The sequence below is a fragment of the Taudactylus pleione genome, unplaced genomic scaffold (assembly GCF_031769625.1).
Source record: "Taudactylus pleione unplaced genomic scaffold, aTauple2 ptg000078l, whole genome shotgun sequence".
Classification (NCBI taxonomy): Eukaryota; Metazoa; Chordata; class Amphibia; order Anura; family Myobatrachidae; genus Taudactylus; species Taudactylus pleione.
The window spans coordinates 4,414,562-4,436,161 of record NW_028284480.1 but is presented as its reverse complement, the minus strand read 5'-3'; the positions used below and the strand labels follow the sequence as shown (position 1 = coordinate 4,436,161).

General features: G+C 43.9%; 1 protein-coding gene across 1 annotated transcript in view; it reads left to right on the top strand.

Moving 5' to 3' along the window:
* Positions 1-21,600, top strand: part of LOC148532387 (clustered mitochondria protein homolog) — a 67,214-nt gene that overhangs the window by 25,975 nt on the left and 19,639 nt on the right. Inside the window, exons 10-19 of the mRNA XM_088467908.1 lie at positions 2,318-3,012; positions 3,691-3,779; positions 4,958-5,062; positions 5,326-5,426; positions 6,775-6,927; positions 9,053-9,115; positions 10,383-10,627; positions 14,761-14,845; positions 15,320-15,473; positions 20,785-20,924. Coding sequence (XP_088324034.1) covers positions 2,318-3,012; positions 3,691-3,779; positions 4,958-5,062; positions 5,326-5,426; positions 6,775-6,927; positions 9,053-9,115; positions 10,383-10,627; positions 14,761-14,845; positions 15,320-15,473; positions 20,785-20,924 — 1,830 coding nt within the window. The remainder of the gene's footprint in view (positions 1-2,317; positions 3,013-3,690; positions 3,780-4,957; positions 5,063-5,325; positions 5,427-6,774; positions 6,928-9,052; positions 9,116-10,382; positions 10,628-14,760; positions 14,846-15,319; positions 15,474-20,784; positions 20,925-21,600) is intronic.

Here is a 21,600-nt window from a genome sequence, read left to right as displayed (position 1 = left end):
ATGGTCGTGATGGTCAAAGACCATCGTGACCATCAGGCTTGCGACGAGACCCTGCGGTAGGGTCTCGCTTCCGCAAGCCCAGGAGTGATTTTGGCTCTTTCTTTCGTTCCCATGGGAACGCCTCCGTCTGGCAGTCACGCCCCCGGCACGCCCACCAAAGGGGGCGTGCTGTCAATCAACATCGACAGCACACCCACTTTGGTGCGAGACCCGGAGCGACGGAGAGCCCGTCGCTATCCGGGTCTCGCGCATGCGCACGACGGAGCTCCCTCCGTCGTGCGCATGCGCAGTGGGGCAACATCGACCCGTTTACGAGCGTCCTTTGCTCACGAACGGGTCTGAATGACCCCCTGAGTGTCCTCATGCATCTTTGCTCTATGCGCTTAATAGCTCCGTTTGGCATGCAACAAACTTTGCGACTTAACCTCACCAAGCACTTAACCTCTAATGCGACAAAACTACATTGCTAGTGTACACCTGGCCTGATTCAGGTTGGATCGCAATGCTGCGTTCGCACGCAGACGGCCGATGTTTACATTCTGCACATGCGTACAAGACGCAGTGCGCGAGCCAGGCGGTGCGATCGGGAATGCGATCTCAGCCAGTACTCACACCCATCACTTAGTGATTAACAGGAAGTGGCATTTGTGGGTGGTGACTGGGGGGGGGTGGTCATGCGAATGCAGGCATGTCTGTATGTTCGAACGTTGTTGCAGGGGCGTGCATAAATTTTTCACAATTAACCCATTCGAGTACTCACTGCGTGCAGGAAGTTTAGCAACTTCTGCGGCAGGCTCATGGCAACGACAAGTGTGTGTGCAGCTCCGATGTTACTGATGATTTTGCATACTTGCACATTAGTACAGATGTGAGAAGAGGGTAAGGGGGCGGCATTATGTAGTGCTGGGCGTCTGCTTCTTGTGCTGCGATGGCAGTGTGAATGCATTCATCAGCATATTTTCGCAGCGGTCGGGTGCGTGTGAACGCAGCATTGTGATCCAACCTAAATCAGGCCCACTGTCCACTGGGGTTGGCAGTACTTGTGCTTCTGTGTGCGACTAAATCACAAATCTGAGTAAAGAAAAAGTTTTTTATATGAGCGGCCGCGGCCATTCCACTCACCATGTGTTACGCTTTATACACGTTATACCAATTGCTTTGTGACTAAAGTAACAACAACCTGGCGTTCCTGGTACACTGTGAGCGTCTTTGTATGTGGCTACAATGTGACTATGATGCAGTATGTAGGAAAAAGTATGCTGTGCTACTTGTGGCGGAGCATCTATATGGTGAAAAGACACACATCAGTAATGGGGCGTTCTCACGTAGGCAAAGTTCAATGAGGGCAACTTCACACCAATGTGTCCCATGCAGACATAAGTGAAAATACAACCATATCTTCTGCAGTTAATATAGGTGTAGCAGCCGCTCGCGCGGCCCTGTTGGTGTGGGGTGTGTAGGACGAGTGTTGTATATTAATGTAGTATTCCTCTTTCTCTTGATGTTTTCACTGACTGTAGCTCCTCTCTGGGATCTTCTGTATGGAGACTCTCTGAGGGACACTGGTGTGTGACTGTCCCTCTTCGTCTTCTCACACGCACTGTCCCTGTTAGCTCAGCCCCTCTCTGCTCGGTCCAGCCCATTAACACCTTCCCGGGCTGACCTGTGAATGGTCTGCAGTTTCTTGGGCACTTTGTCTATTTACACGCTGCTTGCGGGCAGAAGTTGCAGGGGCACGCTGCATGCCAGGACTTATAGTCTTTTGGCTGGCGCATGCGCTGTCCATGTGCAACACTGGCCCCTCTATCTTCTCCTCCTTTTATAACCTCCTGGTGGCTGCTGATGCCGGAAGCAGTGTTGGAGGTTACATAGGTATGGTGCAAGCGTATGATGTGATTGTGTGTTTTGCTTTTCTTAAATTCTTCTTTTGAGCAAAATACAACCTACTTAATACCAATTCTGCATCTGCCCCAAATGTATACTTTTGTTTTACTGAGCAGACATCTGTACATTGAATTGAATAGATTAATGCTCCAAAAATGGAAATTGAAATTGTTCATCTCTGGATATGTTGTTGAGTTCAAAATTTAGGTTAGGTGGACATCACCAACCTGAAAACAGTACCCGTTGGCTCTGGTATGCTAATTCAACATGCCTAATGTGCTGTGAGAATAGATCTATCAATACCTAATGACCTCAAGTGCATGAACTGGCAAGTAGTCGCGATTGACTTGTAGTGTACCAATTATTAGTTTCATTCTCTGTGAACTTGGCATAGCACCAGGTCGATTTTTGTTAATTCCATTGTTCTTTGCAGATCAACTCTGATTTTGTTGGTGCATCCACCCGAGGTGCCATGGCAGTAATTGATGGAAATGTTATGGCAATTAATCCTGGGGAGGAGACAAAAATGCAGATGTTTATTTGGAACAACATTTTCTTCAGCTTTGGATTTGATGTGAGGGACCACTACAAGGAACTGGGTGGAGATCACGCTGCCCATGTTGCTGCCACCCATGACCTGAAAGGAGTACAAGCCTACAGTGATTTGGATATTGAAGAACTTTATGTCCTAGGAACTGTGGTTCTTGATTACAGAGGATACAGAGTAACTGCTCAGTCAATTATACCTGGAATTTTGGACCGGAAAGAAGATCAAAGTGTAATTTATGGTTCTATTGACTTTGGTAAAACTGTGTCAACTAATGTAAAATATCTCACCTTACTTCAGAAAGCCTGTAAACCATTGAGAATAATGAGGCATGCCGTGTTGAATGAGAAGGATGAAGAAGTGCTTCTCTGCTCTTCCGTGGAGTGCAAAGGGATTGTGGGTAATGATGGGCGCCACTACATTCTGGATCTCCTCAGAACATTCCCTCCTGATGTGAACTTCTTACCATTGGAAGAAGTAGACCTATTAAAGGAATGTCGTGATCTTGGATTCTCTAAACCTTATCACCACCGTCTGTGCAGTTTACGCCCAGAGTTAATAGATGGTTTTGTCCAACACAAGTAAGTGATATAATCAGCTCAAACTGAAGAACAATTAGGCAAGAGCACAAGTGATGGAAATATTAAACAATGTCAGACGGGCGTACATATGCATATCTGCTGGGCTCGTCAGAATTGCAGGAAGTCAGTTGGATTTCCACATGTGGTTAAATGGGTGTAGTTGGGGCTGGGCGGCAATGGGGTGTTTGCACTTAGCATAAGTTTGCTGTGGGCGTGTAGACGGGATAGTGACCTATTCAGAGCTGAGTGTGCGCAAAGAATTGCCGAGCTTAGGTGGATCTCTTGCTCCCAGGATAGAGCTGGTACAAAAACGTGCCGACGGTGATGATGGATGCTCTCCCAAGCGGATGTATAGGGGGTTCAGCTACAGACATGCGGCTGACTCTCAATCCGCAGTTATTTTCAGGCACGTAGTGCGACGCTTCACATGTGACTCTGAATAAGGCCACTCTGTATTTTGTTAAATAAAATTGATCATTCTCTTATGAAATTACCATAACTAAATCACATTTTCTATTTTTGTTTATTATATGTTTATTTAGTGAAACTCGATTGGTAATTACTGATTACTTTGTGCTACTACCCCAATATACCAGCTTGGTTTGCATAGGGGCTTTTCCATTAAAGCCCTTAAATATGAAACTGATTTTCCTGGCTAATCTGCTGTTCTTCTCACAGGTATGCTCAGTTTATGCAAATCGTTATGGAAAAGTCGCAAAATGGAGACTTACTTCAGCTTGATAACAGTGGAGATGCACCCCAGGAGGGTATTGTACACATTCAACAATCTTTTTTTATTCTTTGCATTGTATGACTAGCCCTGTGGTACTGTATGTAGTCAAACCTTGGATAGATATAAAGTACCAATCAATGGGCTTCTAACTGTCATTTTATAGGCTGTGTTTGAAAATTGACAGACGCTGATTGTTGGTACTTTGGGCCCCATTTATTATCAAACCTAAATAACTAATAATAAATAATCTTAGTTTGCTGCTGTTTGTCAAATATTAAAAGGATAACATAACCCTTTAGTGAGTACTAAAGTGGCTATGTATCGTTGTTAAATGGGGCCCTTTGACTTTCTCCAAGGTTTGATACATCTCCTCAATGGTTTGTCGTGTCTGTGAGGATAAAGAACAGAATTTAATCTCATACCATGCAAAGTGCTGGGAAATTGAGACTATCAAAAATCACCATTTTTTCCACATGAGGGCATGCTGGGATATGTAGTTGAACTGTAGCTGGAATACCCCACGTTGCTTACCCCTGAACTAGTACATGGTGATAGATTAACGTAATATTTATGCTTCCATTATATACAAAATACGACCTCTATAGAAAGGGACATAACAGTTTGCATTTGGCAAGTGGAAACTTAGGGCCTGTTTCCGAGATTTACGCTAATGCAGTTGATACTATAATCTCTTACGGATCGCAGTGGCTAATGTTTCCAAAGCTTAGACTGCTGCCTTCTTATATCCGTCCAATGACGTACAAAAGCGTAAACATCTGTAAGGTTGATGCAGATCGGGCAGCCATGCAGCTCTTAAGTCTGACACACACAGAGCTCTCATGCTGCGAAGTACAGTAGATCGCAATGGCTAATTTATGTACGCTCATAAAACAGAGTTTAAACGGTCCCGACACGCCTGCGTTTGCCTAGCCACCCTGTTACTTTCCCAAACGCTGTTTACCCTGTCACTCCATTGGCAAGTGCGAGCGTGATCGCAATACAACCGATGCGCTGCAGCATTCACGCATGCGCAATGGTAAACAATCGCTCGATCTGCGTAAAGATCAGCATCGCGTAAATATCAGAATCAGGCCCTTAATATTCTTTAGTTACTCGCACTTGTAACTATATATTTTGCAAAGCACCTACTAGATATAACTACTATTCCGTGATCGCAAGTTAATGGTTATTCTAAAATGTTTCCCTCCTCAGACGAGCTAAAAGGAGCAGATATTGTAAGAGAAGCCTGTCGAGAGGTTGGTTCTACTACAGACTATATTTTTGATATACGATTTAATCCGGATGTGTACTCGCCAGGTAAGTGTCTTTATAGCAGACCAAAAATAACTTCTCCATAAAACGATCTCTGGTCGGCAGCTAAGGAAACTGGGGTGTCTGGTAGTTGTGCGCATCATTTTTGTTCTTTGAGACAGCGGGGGACGTGTACTATACATTCTGTGCAAATTGGTTAATGTCGATAGTGAATACTGGCTGAATGAAAAAATAAGCTGTGACACTAGTGCAAAAGTGAATTAATTTTTATTTCTGGATGACATGAACCTCCTTTTCTTGTCACTTAGAGGTTAGGTTTCCAGAGGCCCAAAGCCAGGCCATACAAATCCAGAAGCGTTTGTTGAGTGAAGCTGCGGCCTTCATCCTCTCCGTGCAGATCCCCAGCTTTGTGAGTTTTCAAATCTGTTTCTGATTGTAATGTGTAATGTAAGTGCAGCGGTCAGCAGGGATGTGTAGCGAAACCAATAACGCTCTCCTTCAGTCACACCGTAAATGAAATGCATCTTTCTAAGTACAGTCTATATTGAGGTGTAAAAAGACTCCGGGCCTGATTCAGCATCGTTCGCAAATGCAACTGCCCACGCAGATCGGCCGATTTGTTCACTAGTGCACCTGTGTAGAAGCTGCACTGCGCAAGCGATGCGATCACAATGTCATTATGGACACAGAGAGGAAGCCATCGCAGAGTGAGTGACAGGTTGTGAGCGTTTGGGGGGGGTGGGAGTGGTCCTAAAAATTCTGGCGTGTCTGTCCGTTTGAACGCTGTTTCCTGTGCTTGCATAGATAAACCACCATGATTGCATATTTCCCTTGAGTACTCACTGCGTGCGACGAGACTGGTCAGATGTGCGTCGATGGTAACTATGTATATGCCGCTGCGATGTGAAAAGCATTAGCATACATTGCGTTCCGTATGGATTCACAGCTGCATATGCAAAAGTGATCCTTGCTGAATCAGGCCCTCAGAACAATAATGGTGCATACACACGGGACGATCAACAACGATAACGATATCGTTGTACGATCTCCCGGGTGTGCTGGATGTTCAATTTCAATCATCCAGCACACCATGAACCCACCAACGATGGCCAACACACGACTCCCAATCAACAATGCATGCACGGGCGATGGACGATATCGTTATCGTCCACACGTGCCTGCGCATCGCAGGTCGTTGGCCACCGAAAAATGCATGATATGATCGATATTGTTATCGTTCATATCGTCCATTTTAATCGTACTGTGTGTACGCACCATAAGGGCCTGACTCTGAGTTGCATGCACAGCGTCTACCATCGGCACTGCTGAATGAGTGACTCAGAATCTGCCCCTAAGGATAATAGGGACGGGAACAGAATTGCAGAAAAAAAGAATATAGGAAGGTATATATAGGAAGGTATATGACCTGTACAAACATTTTTGAGTTTTAGGGGGAGATGTACTAAGCTCTGGAAGTTATAAAATGGAGAGTGATAAACTAGTAGCCACTCCGCTCCTAACTGCCATGTTACTGGCTGTGTATGAAAAATGACAGGAGCTGATTGGTTGGTAGTTTATCACTCTCCAATTTATCACTTTCCAGAGCTTAATACATCTGCCCCAAAGTAATTGTAATAGCAAATATTCCAAGCACAAGACAGACAAAAGAGGATTGTATATATTTTATACGTAATTGTATTTTGAGCCTGCAAACTGTGTATTGTGAATTCACTTTTCTCTACTGTGTGCCCTGGCAGCTAAAAGCATGTCTGAGTCATATGATTGTTCCCCTGGATGGTAAAACACTTACAGAGGCTCTCCATATGCATGGGATCAATATGCGATACTTGGGAACGATTGTAGAAATGATTGATAAATTGGAGGCACGCCACTCCCTGGACCATCTCTATGTAAGCATTGGATTATTAGTACAAATGTATTGTGTGTCTGGTACAAAGACCATAATGGTGTAATAAGCCCCTGCAGGATTTCCTCAGAAAACAATGGTAAATACACCAGAATAGGAGTCAGTCTCTGCCTCCAGTTATCTCTAGTGAAACCCATGAGTAGCAGAATGATTAAATCTAGAACTGGGAAGGAGGAGAGGGGCATTAATGATTCTGTTAAGGCTGCAGTCTTCTCTCAGTGGTGAATTCCTATCATTCACCCCATAAAACAGTGCATAAAACAGAGATGGAATAATACTGGAACATATGGGCTGATTCAGCAGTGGACGCTGATGGGGCTACTCACGCAGATTCCAGATTATCGTGAGTGTGCGCATGCGCAGGATGGGTTCTGCGAGATCATGCACAGGACCCCTATGCCCCTGCTTGATTGACAGGCAGAGGCGTTTGCGTGGCAGTGGGGGACGGGGACGGCCTGCGTTCCCAGAAATGGGGGCGTTCAACAGCTTATGAAGTTTAACCTCCCAAAGGAATTGATGACTCTCTTTTATTCTGCAATAATTGAGTCTGTTCTATGTACCTCGATTATAGTGTGGTTAGGTGCAGCCAGTGAGTGAGACAGGGCTAGACTACAGAGAGTAGTTAGGACTGTGGAAAGAATAATAGGCGTTGAACTTCCTTCTATACAGGAGTTATATTTTTCCAGGGATAGGAGTGGTCTAGGAACATTGTGGCAGATGAAGCACATCCTGGTCATTTGTTTCAACTGCTCCTGTCGGAAAGGCGATCTAGATCATGTTCTGTTAAGACTTCTAGACATCTTAAAAGCTTTTTCCCTCAGGCGGTTCTGTTGTTAAATTCCTAACTGGGAATATTTAGGCCATTATTATATTGTTTTAAATATGAGGTTTTTTATTAGAGATGTATTATTTATGACCTGGTATATTGAGAATGCATGTTTGCCGTGTTATGTGAGTACTTGGCTAGTAGTTAACCGGAGTCAAATTCCTTGTATATGACTGTATACTTGGACAATAAAGTCGATTCTGATTTTCCGGAAGGCCGAGGCCAGGATTTGCCTCCACGGATGCAGACTTCCTCGTCTCTCAAGCCATCTAGCCTGCGTAAGCTGAGGCTTACTCAGTTGGCCGGTGCCACACAAAACATCTCGACTGATGGTGATCCTAGGCTGCGACTCCGGTCGCGACGCTAGCATCGCAGATGCTGACAGGAAGCGTCTCTTCACTTCAGACACCTCCTGCAGTATTTGAATTTTTAGCAGGACAGAATTGCAAAGGCGCTTGTGTGTAGCTTTGCAATTCTGTCCACTACTGAATCAGCTCCATAATACCCTATTTGTATATTTATGAGGATTTAAAAATGGGGATCAGTAATGGAACAGATCAGAGATGAAATTCTAACTTCACTGTTTAGTGTTCATTCTAGGACCTAGAAGGGGCATTTCTGCACGTGCCCCAAAAAGGGGCGTGGCCACAATAAAATGGGCTTGTCTTTAAGACGTGCACCCTTTTCATCACTCTGAGGGGGGCGTGCTCGGCACGTAAGGACATGCCGGGCTGCCCCAAAGCACTCCTGTCTCAGTGAATAGATGCCAGGTGCATCCATTCACCGGCGGTGACCACTGCACCGCTACTTTCCCCACCCGTGGGACACTGCGGCCCATGGGTGGGGACGGTACTTGCAGACTGTTTTAGTGAGGCGCCGCCAAGAGGGGCAGGACGCATTCTGCCTTTTAGAAATCGGGCAGGGCGAGGTGCCCCGCTAAAACAGCCTACCGGGAATGCTAGCTTGTTGATGGATTTATATTTTCAACCATCAGTACTTTAGTTAGAAGAGAAGCATATCATACCTATTAGAGTTTACCACCTAAAGTATATAAAGGAATTAAACTCGAGGCACATGCAGGGATGAAACACAAGGCCCAAGTGTCCAGAGTGGGCCTTCCATATTCTATACATTAGTAGAGATGACTCTGAATGAACCAGCCATCTAATTATTGGGCAAACCTATACAATCCTAAAATTAATTTGGAGGTTTTGTAACAACAAGGTAAATTGCATTTGATCTTTTCCATAATTATTATGAACCACTTTTTTTTTTTCAACAGAGCACTGTAATCATGGAGATAGTGACACGTTCAGCCAAAACGATTCTACGCAGCTACTTACAGGTACAGGGTACAGGTGGAAACACCAGAATTAAACTAATTCAGTTTTTCAGATGTTACAGGAATATATTAGTCGTACTAATATTCTACCAAAATATTTCTATATATATTATGGTGTAAATTAGTATTTTCCTGCTTTCCTTAAGGTCAGCTCTTGGTTATCAGAACATTATCTGAGAGCTGCTGCTTACAGTATATGTCTGTGAAAGTTCATCTTAGTCACTGACTTTAATCAATAAAAAACTACTCTGTTAACAACAATGTATTCTGCAGTAGACTTTAATTTTTTACATATTACACTTTAAAAATAAATAATCAGTGCAGTTTACTTTACTATCCATATAGATCAGCACCACACAAGAAATGCATTAGTTTGTGGTAATATAAAGCTGCCTTGTCATATTGCTGACATTGACATTGGTTGTTTGAGCTGCTGCAAGTACTGTAAGAATGTTTTACGGAACTGTCTCACAATGGACGTGAAATCTGAATTGGATGCATCTATAAACGCATTACAAGGCAGCCTGCTTTCTATCTTATGCTAATGCCAGTACCCGCCCACGTATGCCGAGTTCCGTGTGTCTACATGTGAAAGGCCAGCATGCCCACTGTTCTTCCGACTGCAGCAGTCATCATTCGTATCGGGATTTGCACCCACACCAAGCTGGGTGCAGAAGTTCTGTCTGAAACAGGCGTCCCATCGCAGTCCACACTCTACGAACAAGCGCGGATTGGCTTACACACCCATCGACGCTCCCACGAGACAGATCAGATCCTTGCGATCACATGTTCGCCGCCCAGTTATCACTCAAACGCCCATTTCAGACAGACTACTCCATCTGCCCTTGCAACCTCCGTCCGTTTGCGTATGCATGATCTACCGCATGTGCAGTCAGTTACCGCTTTATATGGAACAATGCGCCGATGTCAGGTATCCATCACATCCGTCCCCATTTTCACATGTAACCTACTCGTAATCAGGCCCAGTGTTGGTGCATGATGGGTCTCATTTGTGTGGTGTTTTTTTCACTGATAAGTAGTAGCGAGAAATTGTATGTAAAGTTCTGTATATGTGATAAATTAATGTATATCTCAACAAAAAAAAATCTGCTTAAATATTTACTTAGACAATGAAAGAAGCAATGTAAATATGCTAGATGTATTACCAGTATGGTAACTCAGAATTAGGTAAATAGGCCTACAGCAAAGTGTGGTAGTGGCATATACATGTGTATAGGTCGCAGTATCACATCCTTGTCCTTTATGTCAGGGAGTGGAGATGTCGGCTTTGTCAGCTGCAGTCAGCCACTTTCTGAACTGCTTCCTGAGCTCCTACCCGAATCCCGTGGCTCATTTGCCCCCCGATGAGCTGCTGTCTCGGAAACGGAAGAACAAGAAGAAGATACGTCCCCTGGAAAATGGAGACAGCACAGCATGGGCCAGTATGACTCCTGCTGATCTCTGGAAACAAATCCAACAGAATTCCAAACAGAGCTTTGATTTCACACTTTCATGGTAAGATTATATAATAATAATTAACTGGGTGAGATGTTTGGACATTGGCTGGTATCCAATTAGCCCCAATCATTTTTCTCATGAAAAAATAACGGACTATTATCGCGATTTCTGCCTGATGGTCATTATTGGGATATCCCATTAGATCTGTTTTTTTCGTGAGAAAAAAAATTCCTGTTTTTATGAGATAACACCAAGGGTCAGTGAAACCTGTGTGTTTTCGCGATCACCGACACAAAAACGGGGCTGTATTCGGGGATTACCGATAAGTGCTGCATTTCAGGGCTACTTGGATAGCCCCGGGGGATCCATTAGCACCCGAATAATGTTCAGGGCTAATTGAATACCGGCCATTGACTCCACTGAAGCTACAAAGGTTGATCTTGAAATGTTAAAATACAAAACAGCAATGCTTGTTTTAGTGCAACCGCACCCACTTGTCTGTCTAGCACATTTTAAAGTGCACACCCACTTTATGCTCTTTGGAACTGAAATGACCCTAACTGTGCACTGTACATAATGTTTCAAAATCACCAATGTGCTGTGTGAAATGTTTATATCACTATTTAGACAAGTTTTCAATCTATCAACTAATAATTCAATACTAGTCTCTCAGATCCATGAAAATTGTAGCATTCAGATAAACAATGTGATTTTAAGAGAGAAGATGTGTCCTAACTTCTTCATGTTCATTCACCTTTTTAAACTTATCTCTGGGAGAGATTTAACAAATCGTGAAGAGAGATAAGATGGAGAAGTTGCCCATAAAAACCAATCAGCGTCTAACTGTCCTTTTTCTAGAACAACCTGTAAAATGATAGTTGGAAACTAATTGGTCATCTCACTCCAAGCATTGATAAATCTCCCCATCTGTCTTGAACATGTCAACCCCCCTCTTTAGTCACACAGCCTAAACCCACTGCTGATATATAGTTAAATATGTAGTTATGTATGGAGATATCAGACTCCTTATACAGATTCCTGACTTAGTAGGAATGGGTAGAAAAATAAAAAAACATTTGTATTAGATTAGTAGGAATAAAGTAGTAACATTGTGAAAGCGTCCCAACTCATCTTCACCTTCATACAAATCACTGCTCTGCGTCAGCCATGTTTATTAACCTAAGCAACTCTGTTCTTGTATGCTGTTTTACAGCACATAACCGGTAGCATAGGGAACCCTAACTTCTTCATTGTGTATCAGAAATATTGCACTTGTGCTGCCTACTATGTGCAGGAAAACACAGAATGAATGCAGGTCTCCCTAGGATAATGTATGGGCATGCAAACTTTATATATATATATATATATATATATATATATATATATATCCAGATAAGTGTACACAGACTGACTGGTTACTCCAACGTTTCAATCTCCTTTATTGGAGATTTTCCTCAGGGATAAAGCTTACACAAAAGACAAACACGTTTAAATACATACGTAACTCACCCAGGTGATCTAATCATCCGTTACAGCCGCCGGAAGGAGTGGACGTCATCTACACGCAATCCTACAGAGGACGCGTGTGATCCCTGTACGGCATAGCGGTAACCATGGAAACCGCTTTAGCCGTCCACAGGCGATGATTTCATCAGAGGGAAAGCCTCTCTGAAACACAACTCCCACTGCACGGCGTCTTCGTTACTATAGTGACATAACCCATCACCAAATAAAAACAAACTCAGAAGCATACATCTCATGTGCAAACATTGTAAACAACACAAGAGTGCTAAAGTTGTAAATATATTCAAAGAGTAGAATACAATACGTAAACCACGAAGTGCCTACACAGGCACATCGTAATATCCTAACAATTAATCTTTTAAGAAAAATATCAAATCGAAACACTTCCAGAACATAATTAAAGTCCATGCTGGAGAATAAAGAATATACCTAGTATTAAAGTATTGTGCCAATCTACAATATGATGAACCATTGGAACATCTTAAATGTATCTACATGTGATGAAAAATATAACATCGCACTACTGCTAGATTGATCCATATTATCTACAAATTATTGCTTACATACAATATAGCAAAAAATGTTAATGATGTTAAAGAAAAAAATGAACATTTATAAAAAATGTATGAAAAACTTTATAAAAAACAGGATAGAGACCAATATTTATTTAAGCCAAAAGGAGCTATACAATTCATTCGATGTATCCACTTGGCCTCTAATCGCAAGAGGGTCTTCTCCCTATCACCTCCTCTTGCAGAAGGTGGTACTTGGTCCACAACTTTGTAGCTTGATGTTGCTAATGGATGCTTCTTTTCGCTGAAATGGCGAGCTACTGGGTGGTCCGTTTCTCTCACACTCAGAGCCAATCTGATGGATGAGCGGTGTTGGGCCATCCTCTCACGAAATTGGCAGATGGTTTTGCCAATGTACATAAGTCCGTAGGGGCACCTAATAGCATAAACGACAAACGTACTTGTGCAGCTAAGAATGTACTTAATGGCGATTTTTCGGTCTTGTTTTGTTAACACTTTCTCCACAGCAAGCCATATAACTAAAAATGCCATTAAAAAGTACTGGCCACTTATTACCTCTGACCCAAACTTAAAATATTTAAAAAATACCACAGTTATGCAAGGATATCGAAGAGGTCTTAATCTGAAAGATCGATTGGTAAAGAATGACGTTACCGGTTTTCAGTCTTCACATTTATTGGGTAACTTTCTAACCAAAAATCCAGGTTGTTATAAGTGCTTAGGCTGTACAACATGTCGGTATATGGAGAGTGGTAATTATATTACACATCCATATTCTGGCCGAAAAATCACCATTAAGTACATTCTTAGCTGCACAAGTACGTTTGCAGTGCAGTGGGAGTTGTGTTTCAGAGAGGTTTACCCTCTGATGATATCATCGCCTGTGGATGGCTAAAGCGGTTTCCATGTTTACCACTATGCCGAACAGGGATCACACGCGTCCTCTGTAGGATCGCGTGTAGATGACGTCCACTCCTTCCGGCGGCTGCAACGGATGATTAGATCACCTGGGTGAGTTACGTATGTATTTAAACGTGTTTGTCTTTTGTGTAAGCTTTATCCCTGAGGAAAATCTCCAATGAAGGAGATTGAAACGTTGGAGTAACCAGTCAGTCTGTGTACACTTATCTGGAGTCCTTGGAGTGCCGCCATTTCCACTTCATTGTCTATATTATCGGGGAGTCGACGGACACCCGGGGAGGGCACCAAGGCAAGTTATCAATTTTTTTCTATCTGGAGTACAAGGGAGTGCCGGCTTATGGTGTTATATATATTGTTACCTAGTGTTTTCCCCGCCCACGGGACACTGCGACCCGCGGGTGAAGACGGTACCTGCAGGCTGTGAGGGCAGGGCGCTTTTTGCCCTCCTGAAGGAGGGCAGGGCACAGCGCCCCACTAAAACAGCCTAGCGGGAACGCTAGGTACCACAAGAAGCGACATCGCCCGTCGGTGGCTTGAGTGGGAGGAGGTAATCAGTTGGAAGGAGAGGTGGCAGTTGTTGGCAGAGCGAAGGGGACAGGAGGGAGTTGTAGGGAGAGGGACAGCGGGATAGAAGAGATGATGATGATGATGGATTGTGAATTCGAGGGAGGTAAGGGGACTCAAGATGGTAGGAAGACCATATAGCTCAGGGTTAAGGGTGGGTTTTCTAAGTATGGGGGAGACTAGGGCATGCTCTGATAAATGTTATATCATTGTACTCATGCCGATTCATTTTGGTATTAACATTATGCAATTCTTTTATTATGTAAAAAAAAAATGTCCATAATTCTGTCTGGCTATTATCACACAGTAATTACAAAGATCTCCTAAAAGTATTCAGCTATTTTCCCCTTCTCCTTTTTTAATTTACTTTAAAGAGGTTAGAAGTACAGTATGTGTGATATCACTGGTTGGACAATGATTGATCTTAACGTTCTGATTCATTATCCAGTAGAACAAATATTTGTATTTTTAGTGTAACTCTTCCTATCAGTACCAGGATGCCCAGTATATAATTCATGCATACACACTGCATCCTAGTAGCATTTGTAACTATTTTAATGTATGAAAATGGTATTTACCTGCATATTTTCTCATTCACTGTTCTTACACACAACCCCTCTACCTGACTGTCCCTGCTCTGTGTTTTAGTGACTCTGTGGAGCAGTTAGTTGAGAAGTTCACACTGCAGAAAGTGACACTCCTCCGAGAGTTCTGCATAAAGACTGGAGTCCAGGTATTGTCTCAACGTGTAGATGGAATGTACTGCTCTTGTCTGCAGGGCCCAAGCTGCATATGTAGCAGGTCTCACAGATGTGTATAGCCTTGTGTCGTTCAACAACATATTTTACATTGCCTAATGCTCTATGCCGTGTATTCATTAAGCTGTGTGCTCTGCGGCTTGAGAAATTCCAGTACTGACATGCTAAATATGATAACACAATATTGTAAATGTATTCTGTCTGTGTTTTGACAGTTCAGCAGTTTCGCTGGTCAGTGAGTGCATTCAGTTTCCTTGTTTGTAGTCATTGTTAGGCTTGGCTTTAATGTCCTTTGGTTTATTCCGTAACTGATGGACAGGATACCTGCAACATTCAAATATGCACTCTAACATTTGTGACATAAGACAGGTGCATGGAAAATAATACCTACTGTACATAATAAAACATACGCTACGCACAACAAGCCTTATCTCATTTTCTTGCTGTAGGTTCTTCTACGGGAATACAACTTTGAAAGTCGCCATAAGCCAGCTTTAACAGAAGAGGACATTCTGAATCTGTTTCCAGTAGTCAAACATGTCAAAATTAAGAGCAAGGAGGCAAATGAGCTGTTTAATAAAGCACAAGTCAGCATTCAGCAGGGTAAAGACATCTAGCATGCTGTGTTGGTTATAATACATATATATCCTTTGTGTCTCACCTGCCATGAACCGACTATGGCCCTCATTCAGAGCCGTACGCTCTGAGCAGAGCGCACGCTCTGAATGAGGGCCGCCCTCCATGAAAATGGAGCGTCCTCCTGGACGCTCGTACAGCTGTGGGTCACCACCCACAGGCTATACGAGCGTGCAGTTTGATGGCCGCGATGGTCTTGACCATCGCGACCATCGAAACTGCGAGCCGGAGCCTGTGGTTGAGATTTTCAACCGCAAGCTCCGGAGTGATTTTGGCTCTATCAGAGCCAAAATCACTCCCACTGACATCACTAGTGATGTCAGTGGGCCGGCTTCTGACGGGAGGCGTTCCTGTGGGAACGCCCCCGTCAGGGAGGCATGCCCCCGGCACGCCTACCAAAGGGGGCGTGCTGTCAATCAACATCGACAGCACGCCCCCTTTGATCAGACACATCGAGCGAAGGACTTTCCTTCGCTCGTCGCGTCTGGCGCATGCGCACGACGGAGCTCCCTCCGTCGTGCGCATGCTCAGTCCAGAACATCGACCCACTTGCGAGCGGACAGCCGCTCGCGAGTGGGTCTGAATCAGGCCCTATGTCACATTAAGCAGAGGAGGGTCATTGGTGACAAGCAATGTGCTGTCCTCACGATTGCCGTAGTCATAAGAGACAAATTAATATTTAGTCATTATTCTTGTGTCCAAAATAGTTATTATGAAAGGTTAAACATTTTCTTTGTTAGCTTTAAAAATTAGGGAGTAAACGCTGACTTATTTACAGTGGGGGGCAATAATAATTTATTAAGTAAATAGTGTATAATTTCTATAAGTGCTAATATAAATGTTTTCTACTATAACAGGAGCAATACAAATGTATTTGATAATGGGGCAATATAAATTTCATTGCGAGGTCTATACTATTTTATTTTTAATGGGATAATAAGAATTAATTTATGAAGGGGCTCTATAGAGCACACTTATGGCACTACAAGAGCCATCGTCACATGGATGCAAGTGACATTAGCCTATAACTAAATAATACATTTATATTTTCTTTGATGCGTGCTATTTTGCATCACAGGATCTGCGGTCACTACCCGCGGAGATGGGACCAGTTCACCCACCTGGAGGTGGTTCTCCTATATTGAGCTGGGGGTGCCAATCCTACTAACCACACACAGTAACAGCCAGTACCCAATACACACACAGTAACAGCCTGTATGACCTCAGCTGCAGAGGCTAAAGACTTCTACAGAAATATAAAAGTAATTGAAAATGTATTATTGTTATGCTGCCATAAGCAGCATAGAGCTCCTGCAGGCACTTAGACATAACTAATTCCCTGTAAGCCAGGGGATATAGAAGAGAAGCAGTTCCAGATTTCTTAGTGTCCAAAAAATCCTCCAAACAACAGGTTAATAAGTCTTGACAGTCAGGCTCTGAAAACCAAATACAATGTGTGACTGTTTGCAATCCACAGACAAAACTGCTGCTTAGTAAGCCTTCCGCATAATTTTCTTTTTATGGTATGTTATTAAATGACAGTTATTGAATTGTTATATGTGACACAATTCTAAATCTGTATGCTCATAGCCCCTACTCTGTGTGTGAGAAGTGGAGATTTATTAGTGTTTGTGTCATGTGGCTGTTCATGGTCTTGCCCTTTTTTTATTGTCTTTACTGTCAGAATGGACTCGTCTAATAAAATTTTGTCTGAGAATTGAAAGTAGGTAGGGATAAGACAACTTGTAATCAGTCAGATCTTGGCAATGTTGACATCAATATGTGTAGTCATCATCATCATTTAACTGTGTGATGCCATAAAACACATTATGTGCGCTGATACTGCTTCTCCCCCATGTATTGTGGGATCCGGTGTTAAATGACAGGGGTGCTATGTGCCCCTGTCATTATCGGCGCTGCTATATATAAGATAGCAGAGCTGAAGTGCTGGACAATGTATGAACAGTCAGTGGCATGGGCCGTTCCGACAGCTGCAGTTGTTATTCCCCTATTGCCAAGTAGGGACAACACTGTTCCTGCTGCGGCGGCTGCCGGCTTCGGGCTGCACGGAAGATCTCGCATTCTTCCGGGGTCTCTCACATGTTCCGTGGAGCCAGCCAGGAAGGGACTAGGCTTATACGCTGCACTAGGCTGATACGCTGTGTGCTCTGGCAGGGATTGCCGGATACATACATCTCATCTGTAGTGGTAAAGAAGGAAGAGTTATAGCGACACGATGCGTGCCGCTATAATACATCTACCCTGTGTAGAGGACAGTGAAGAGCTACAAATAATGCAGAATACAAATAGCACATAAAAACAGACAAGTACTGTACATATGAGATTTAGTGTGAGACGAGGGTCCTGCTCGTGGGAGCTAGTTATTCTAGAGTGCACTTCAGGGCGATGTGATGCCTGACAATACTGCAATGTCCGGATGGGCATACTACCATCTGTGACTAAAGTTACTGATCACAAAGTGCCTTTGCACAACTGTTCTGGAGGAACTTCATTATGTTGAACTGAATCACCCCCGTGAAGACATTACCTGTCAACATAGGATTGTATTAGGGAGGGAGAGCTATATGCAACAGAGCAGTGTCATGTTTTATGAGGGTGAATGGAGCCAAGTGAAAAGTTGCATTCTAAGCTACAGGAGAAGAATAAAATAAAGCAATGAGCAGTATCCTCCAACAACACAGAGTAGAGTGGGGCTCCTCTCAAACAGAATAATGTGGTGCCAATTGCCCCTCTGGGAACAGATGTTCATATGGAATCAGTATGATTTACCATGGCTGGCGGTTCAAATCCCGACAGCGGAAGCTCGGCAGGGGTGAAGATCTCGACTGCTAATTTAGGTAAGTACCACTAACCTAATTCCCTACCCTAACCCTCCTTTAGGGGTGTCTAACCTTAACCTCCCCTCCAAGTGCCTAACCCTAACCCCCCCCTTCCCCGCAGCCTAAACCTGTCTCACCCTAACCTCCCCCCGCGGATGCCTAACCCCAACTCCCCCCGATCCCGTAGCCTAACACTCCTGGGGGGCTGCCTGACCCTAAGTTAACCCCGGGAGCCCCTAACAAACACCCCCCCCCCCCCCGCGGCTGTCCGTACCCGGTTTTCCCTTCGATCAGGCGTCGGGCTCCCGGCGTAGGTAAAATGACAGGCGTCAGCATTTTGAAGCCTGTCATTAGACCCTTGCCGGGATTAGACAGTTGGGATGCCGACGGTCGGCATTTAGACCGTCTGCATCCCGACTGCATATCGTTCATATATCCATCTTCTTTTAATCATTGGGACGCCGTATTAAATGACTTGGGATGGAGAATGGACATTTGATTTTTAAATACTAACTTCATAGGCGTGCACACATGACTGACAACATCTCTGTGTTTGTCAGCAAAATGAAGTCACTGGCATGCTGATGAGATTATAGTGTCGCACCCTGATTATCTGTACCCCCAGAGGAGCTGAGGACAGAGCAATGAGTTATACATGTACAAAATAAAACACACCATCCAGTTCTACTTGGCATACTATGAATTGTGGGCACTATTGTATGACATAATATGGTTATGGGGAATTATTATTATTACATTTTATTTATAGGGCGCCACAAGTGGTTTGCAGCACCGTACATATGCCAATAGTAGGACAGTACAGGGTACACAGAACATTACATTACAATACAGTAACCAAAACCTAAACCGAGCACAAGTAACAATTAGCACCACAATTCTCAGTACACAATGCAGCTGGGAAGGTGAAGGCCGTCATTGAAGTGCTAGAGAAAAGGGCTGTGAGACAGTAGGGAGGAGGACCCTGCTCCTAGGAGCTTACAATCTAGGGGAGAGGGGAGACAGACAGACGACATGAGGCATAAGTGTGTAGATGGGGAAGTAGGCAAGGTGGAGATGGCTGAGGCAGAATGGTGTAGAGAGCGACCTGGTGATACGGTTATGTGGTGGAAGGGTATGCTGTGATGAAGAGGTGGGTTTTCAGTGCACGTTTGAAGCTCTGCAAGGTCGGGGAGAGCCTGATCGAGTGAGTGAGCTCATTCCAGTGAAGGGGGGCTGCACGGGCAAAATCTTGGATACGAGCGCTAGATGAAGTAACGAGGGTAGAGGAGAGGTAACAGTCATAGGCAGAGCGGAGAGGGCGAGAGGGAGTATGTAAGGAGATGAGGTTGGAGATGTATGGAGCAGTGAAGTTAGAGAGGGCCTTGTATGTAAAGGTAAGGAGTATGAAGAATATTCTGTAGGGGAATGGGAAGCAGTGCAGGTTTTGGCAGAGGGGAGTGCCGGAAGTCGAACGGCGGGAGAGGAAGATAAGTCTAGCGGCAGGATTGAGAACAGACTGGAGGGGAGCAAGATGGCAATGTGGGAGGCCAGTGAGGAGAATGTTGCAATAGGTGAGCCAGGGAATGAGTAATCAGTTTGGTGGCATTCTGGGAGAGGAATGGCCTAATGCGTAGCTGGTACCGACAGGATTGAGCCAGAGATTGAATGTGGGGGGTGAAGGAGAGGGTGGAGTCAAGAGTGGCACCCAAGCAGCGAAGTTGGGGAACAGGGGAGATGATGATGTTGTCAACAATGAAAAAAGAGATTGGTGGGGCTGGAGACTGTTAGGGGTGAAAGAGGATGAGTTCTGTTTTGTTCATGTTGAGCTTCAGAGAGCTCTCAGACATCCAGGAAGAGATGGTGGAGAGGCAGCTGGATACCTGGGGGCGAAGGAGAGTGTTGAAAGTACCAAAGAGGCGGCAGGGATTTTAAGGCCAGATAGGAGAGCAACTGGAAGAAGGATTGCTTGGCAAGGAAGAGGGCCGAGCTGTAGGAGGAGTGGACAAACTTGAAGTGGAGGAAGTCTGCGAGAGAGCGAGGTTTCCTCCATAGGCTCTCGGCGGTGCGCGAGCATTTTTGGAGAAAGCGCGGCCATTCTGACCATAGGGTTACTCGGAACTGCGATAATCAAATGATCTGTGACCGATGCTGCGTCTTTGTACGTACATGCTTGGATTTGCAAAGTCACAGGTGGGTATCTCATCACATAGGTGGCAAAACTTGCATATTTAGTCACAGCAGCTGCAGCAATTCTTAATCATGCCCAGTGCACTTAAGTGTTCCCATAGATCGCCATTGTGCTTCCTGAGCATACATATCCTCACACACATTATTTCTGGACTATAGAAGGATGTAACTTGTTACATGCTGAAAATGCACTACTGTATGTATGAGTCATGTGCAAAGCCGGAGAATGAGAATGTTACTGTGCTCTGCAGGTAGCCTAAAAGAAGGTGTGGTTTTGTTAAATGAAGCCTTGGTCCAATTCAACACCGTATACGGTGCATTACATCCGGAGATTGCCACATGCCTGCGTCTGCTTGCCAGGATCAAGTTAATTTTGGGAGACATAGCAGAGGTAAGAACCATTACAATTAATGTAACAAATAACTGTGTAGATACAGTATGCCATATGTATAGTAGCTATGGTGTGTGATTTCTAATGATATTGTAGTTAAAGTCTATAATTAATGTTTAATCTCTGCCCAGAATATGCTAGCGAGACTGGGAAGTTACCTCCAAAGTGCACCAAGCAAATGAAATTGAAGCGTGCAGGTTACTTTGACTTCATATTGTGATCAGTGAAAGTGTAAATCCTAATATTGTGCTAATATGTAGGGAAAAATTTAATTTAAACCCCCTAACATGCAGTTATGTTTGGTAGGACTGTCTCCTAATAACACAACTATTCCAAGTGCCTTCTAAGTGACACACACTAGGAAAGTTCCTTCACAGGTCAGATTCAGGTTCACTTTAAATGGTTTAAACAACAATGGACCTGCAACAGGCTTGCACTTGCAGTTTATTAGGGGATCCAGTGGGTACCCCAAAGCTTAAACATATATAGGTTTTGAAACTTAATAGACATTGGGAAAGTGCACTAATTGTTACTTACAAAAAATTTCTTTATTTCACACTGATGTTGCAAAGGCGTTAATCAATTATGTCTGGGTATAGAGGGCCTGCAGCCGAGAATATGCTATTGCCTTCCCTAGCTCAGACGAGTATAGGGACGTCCACTGCTTCCTTCTTAT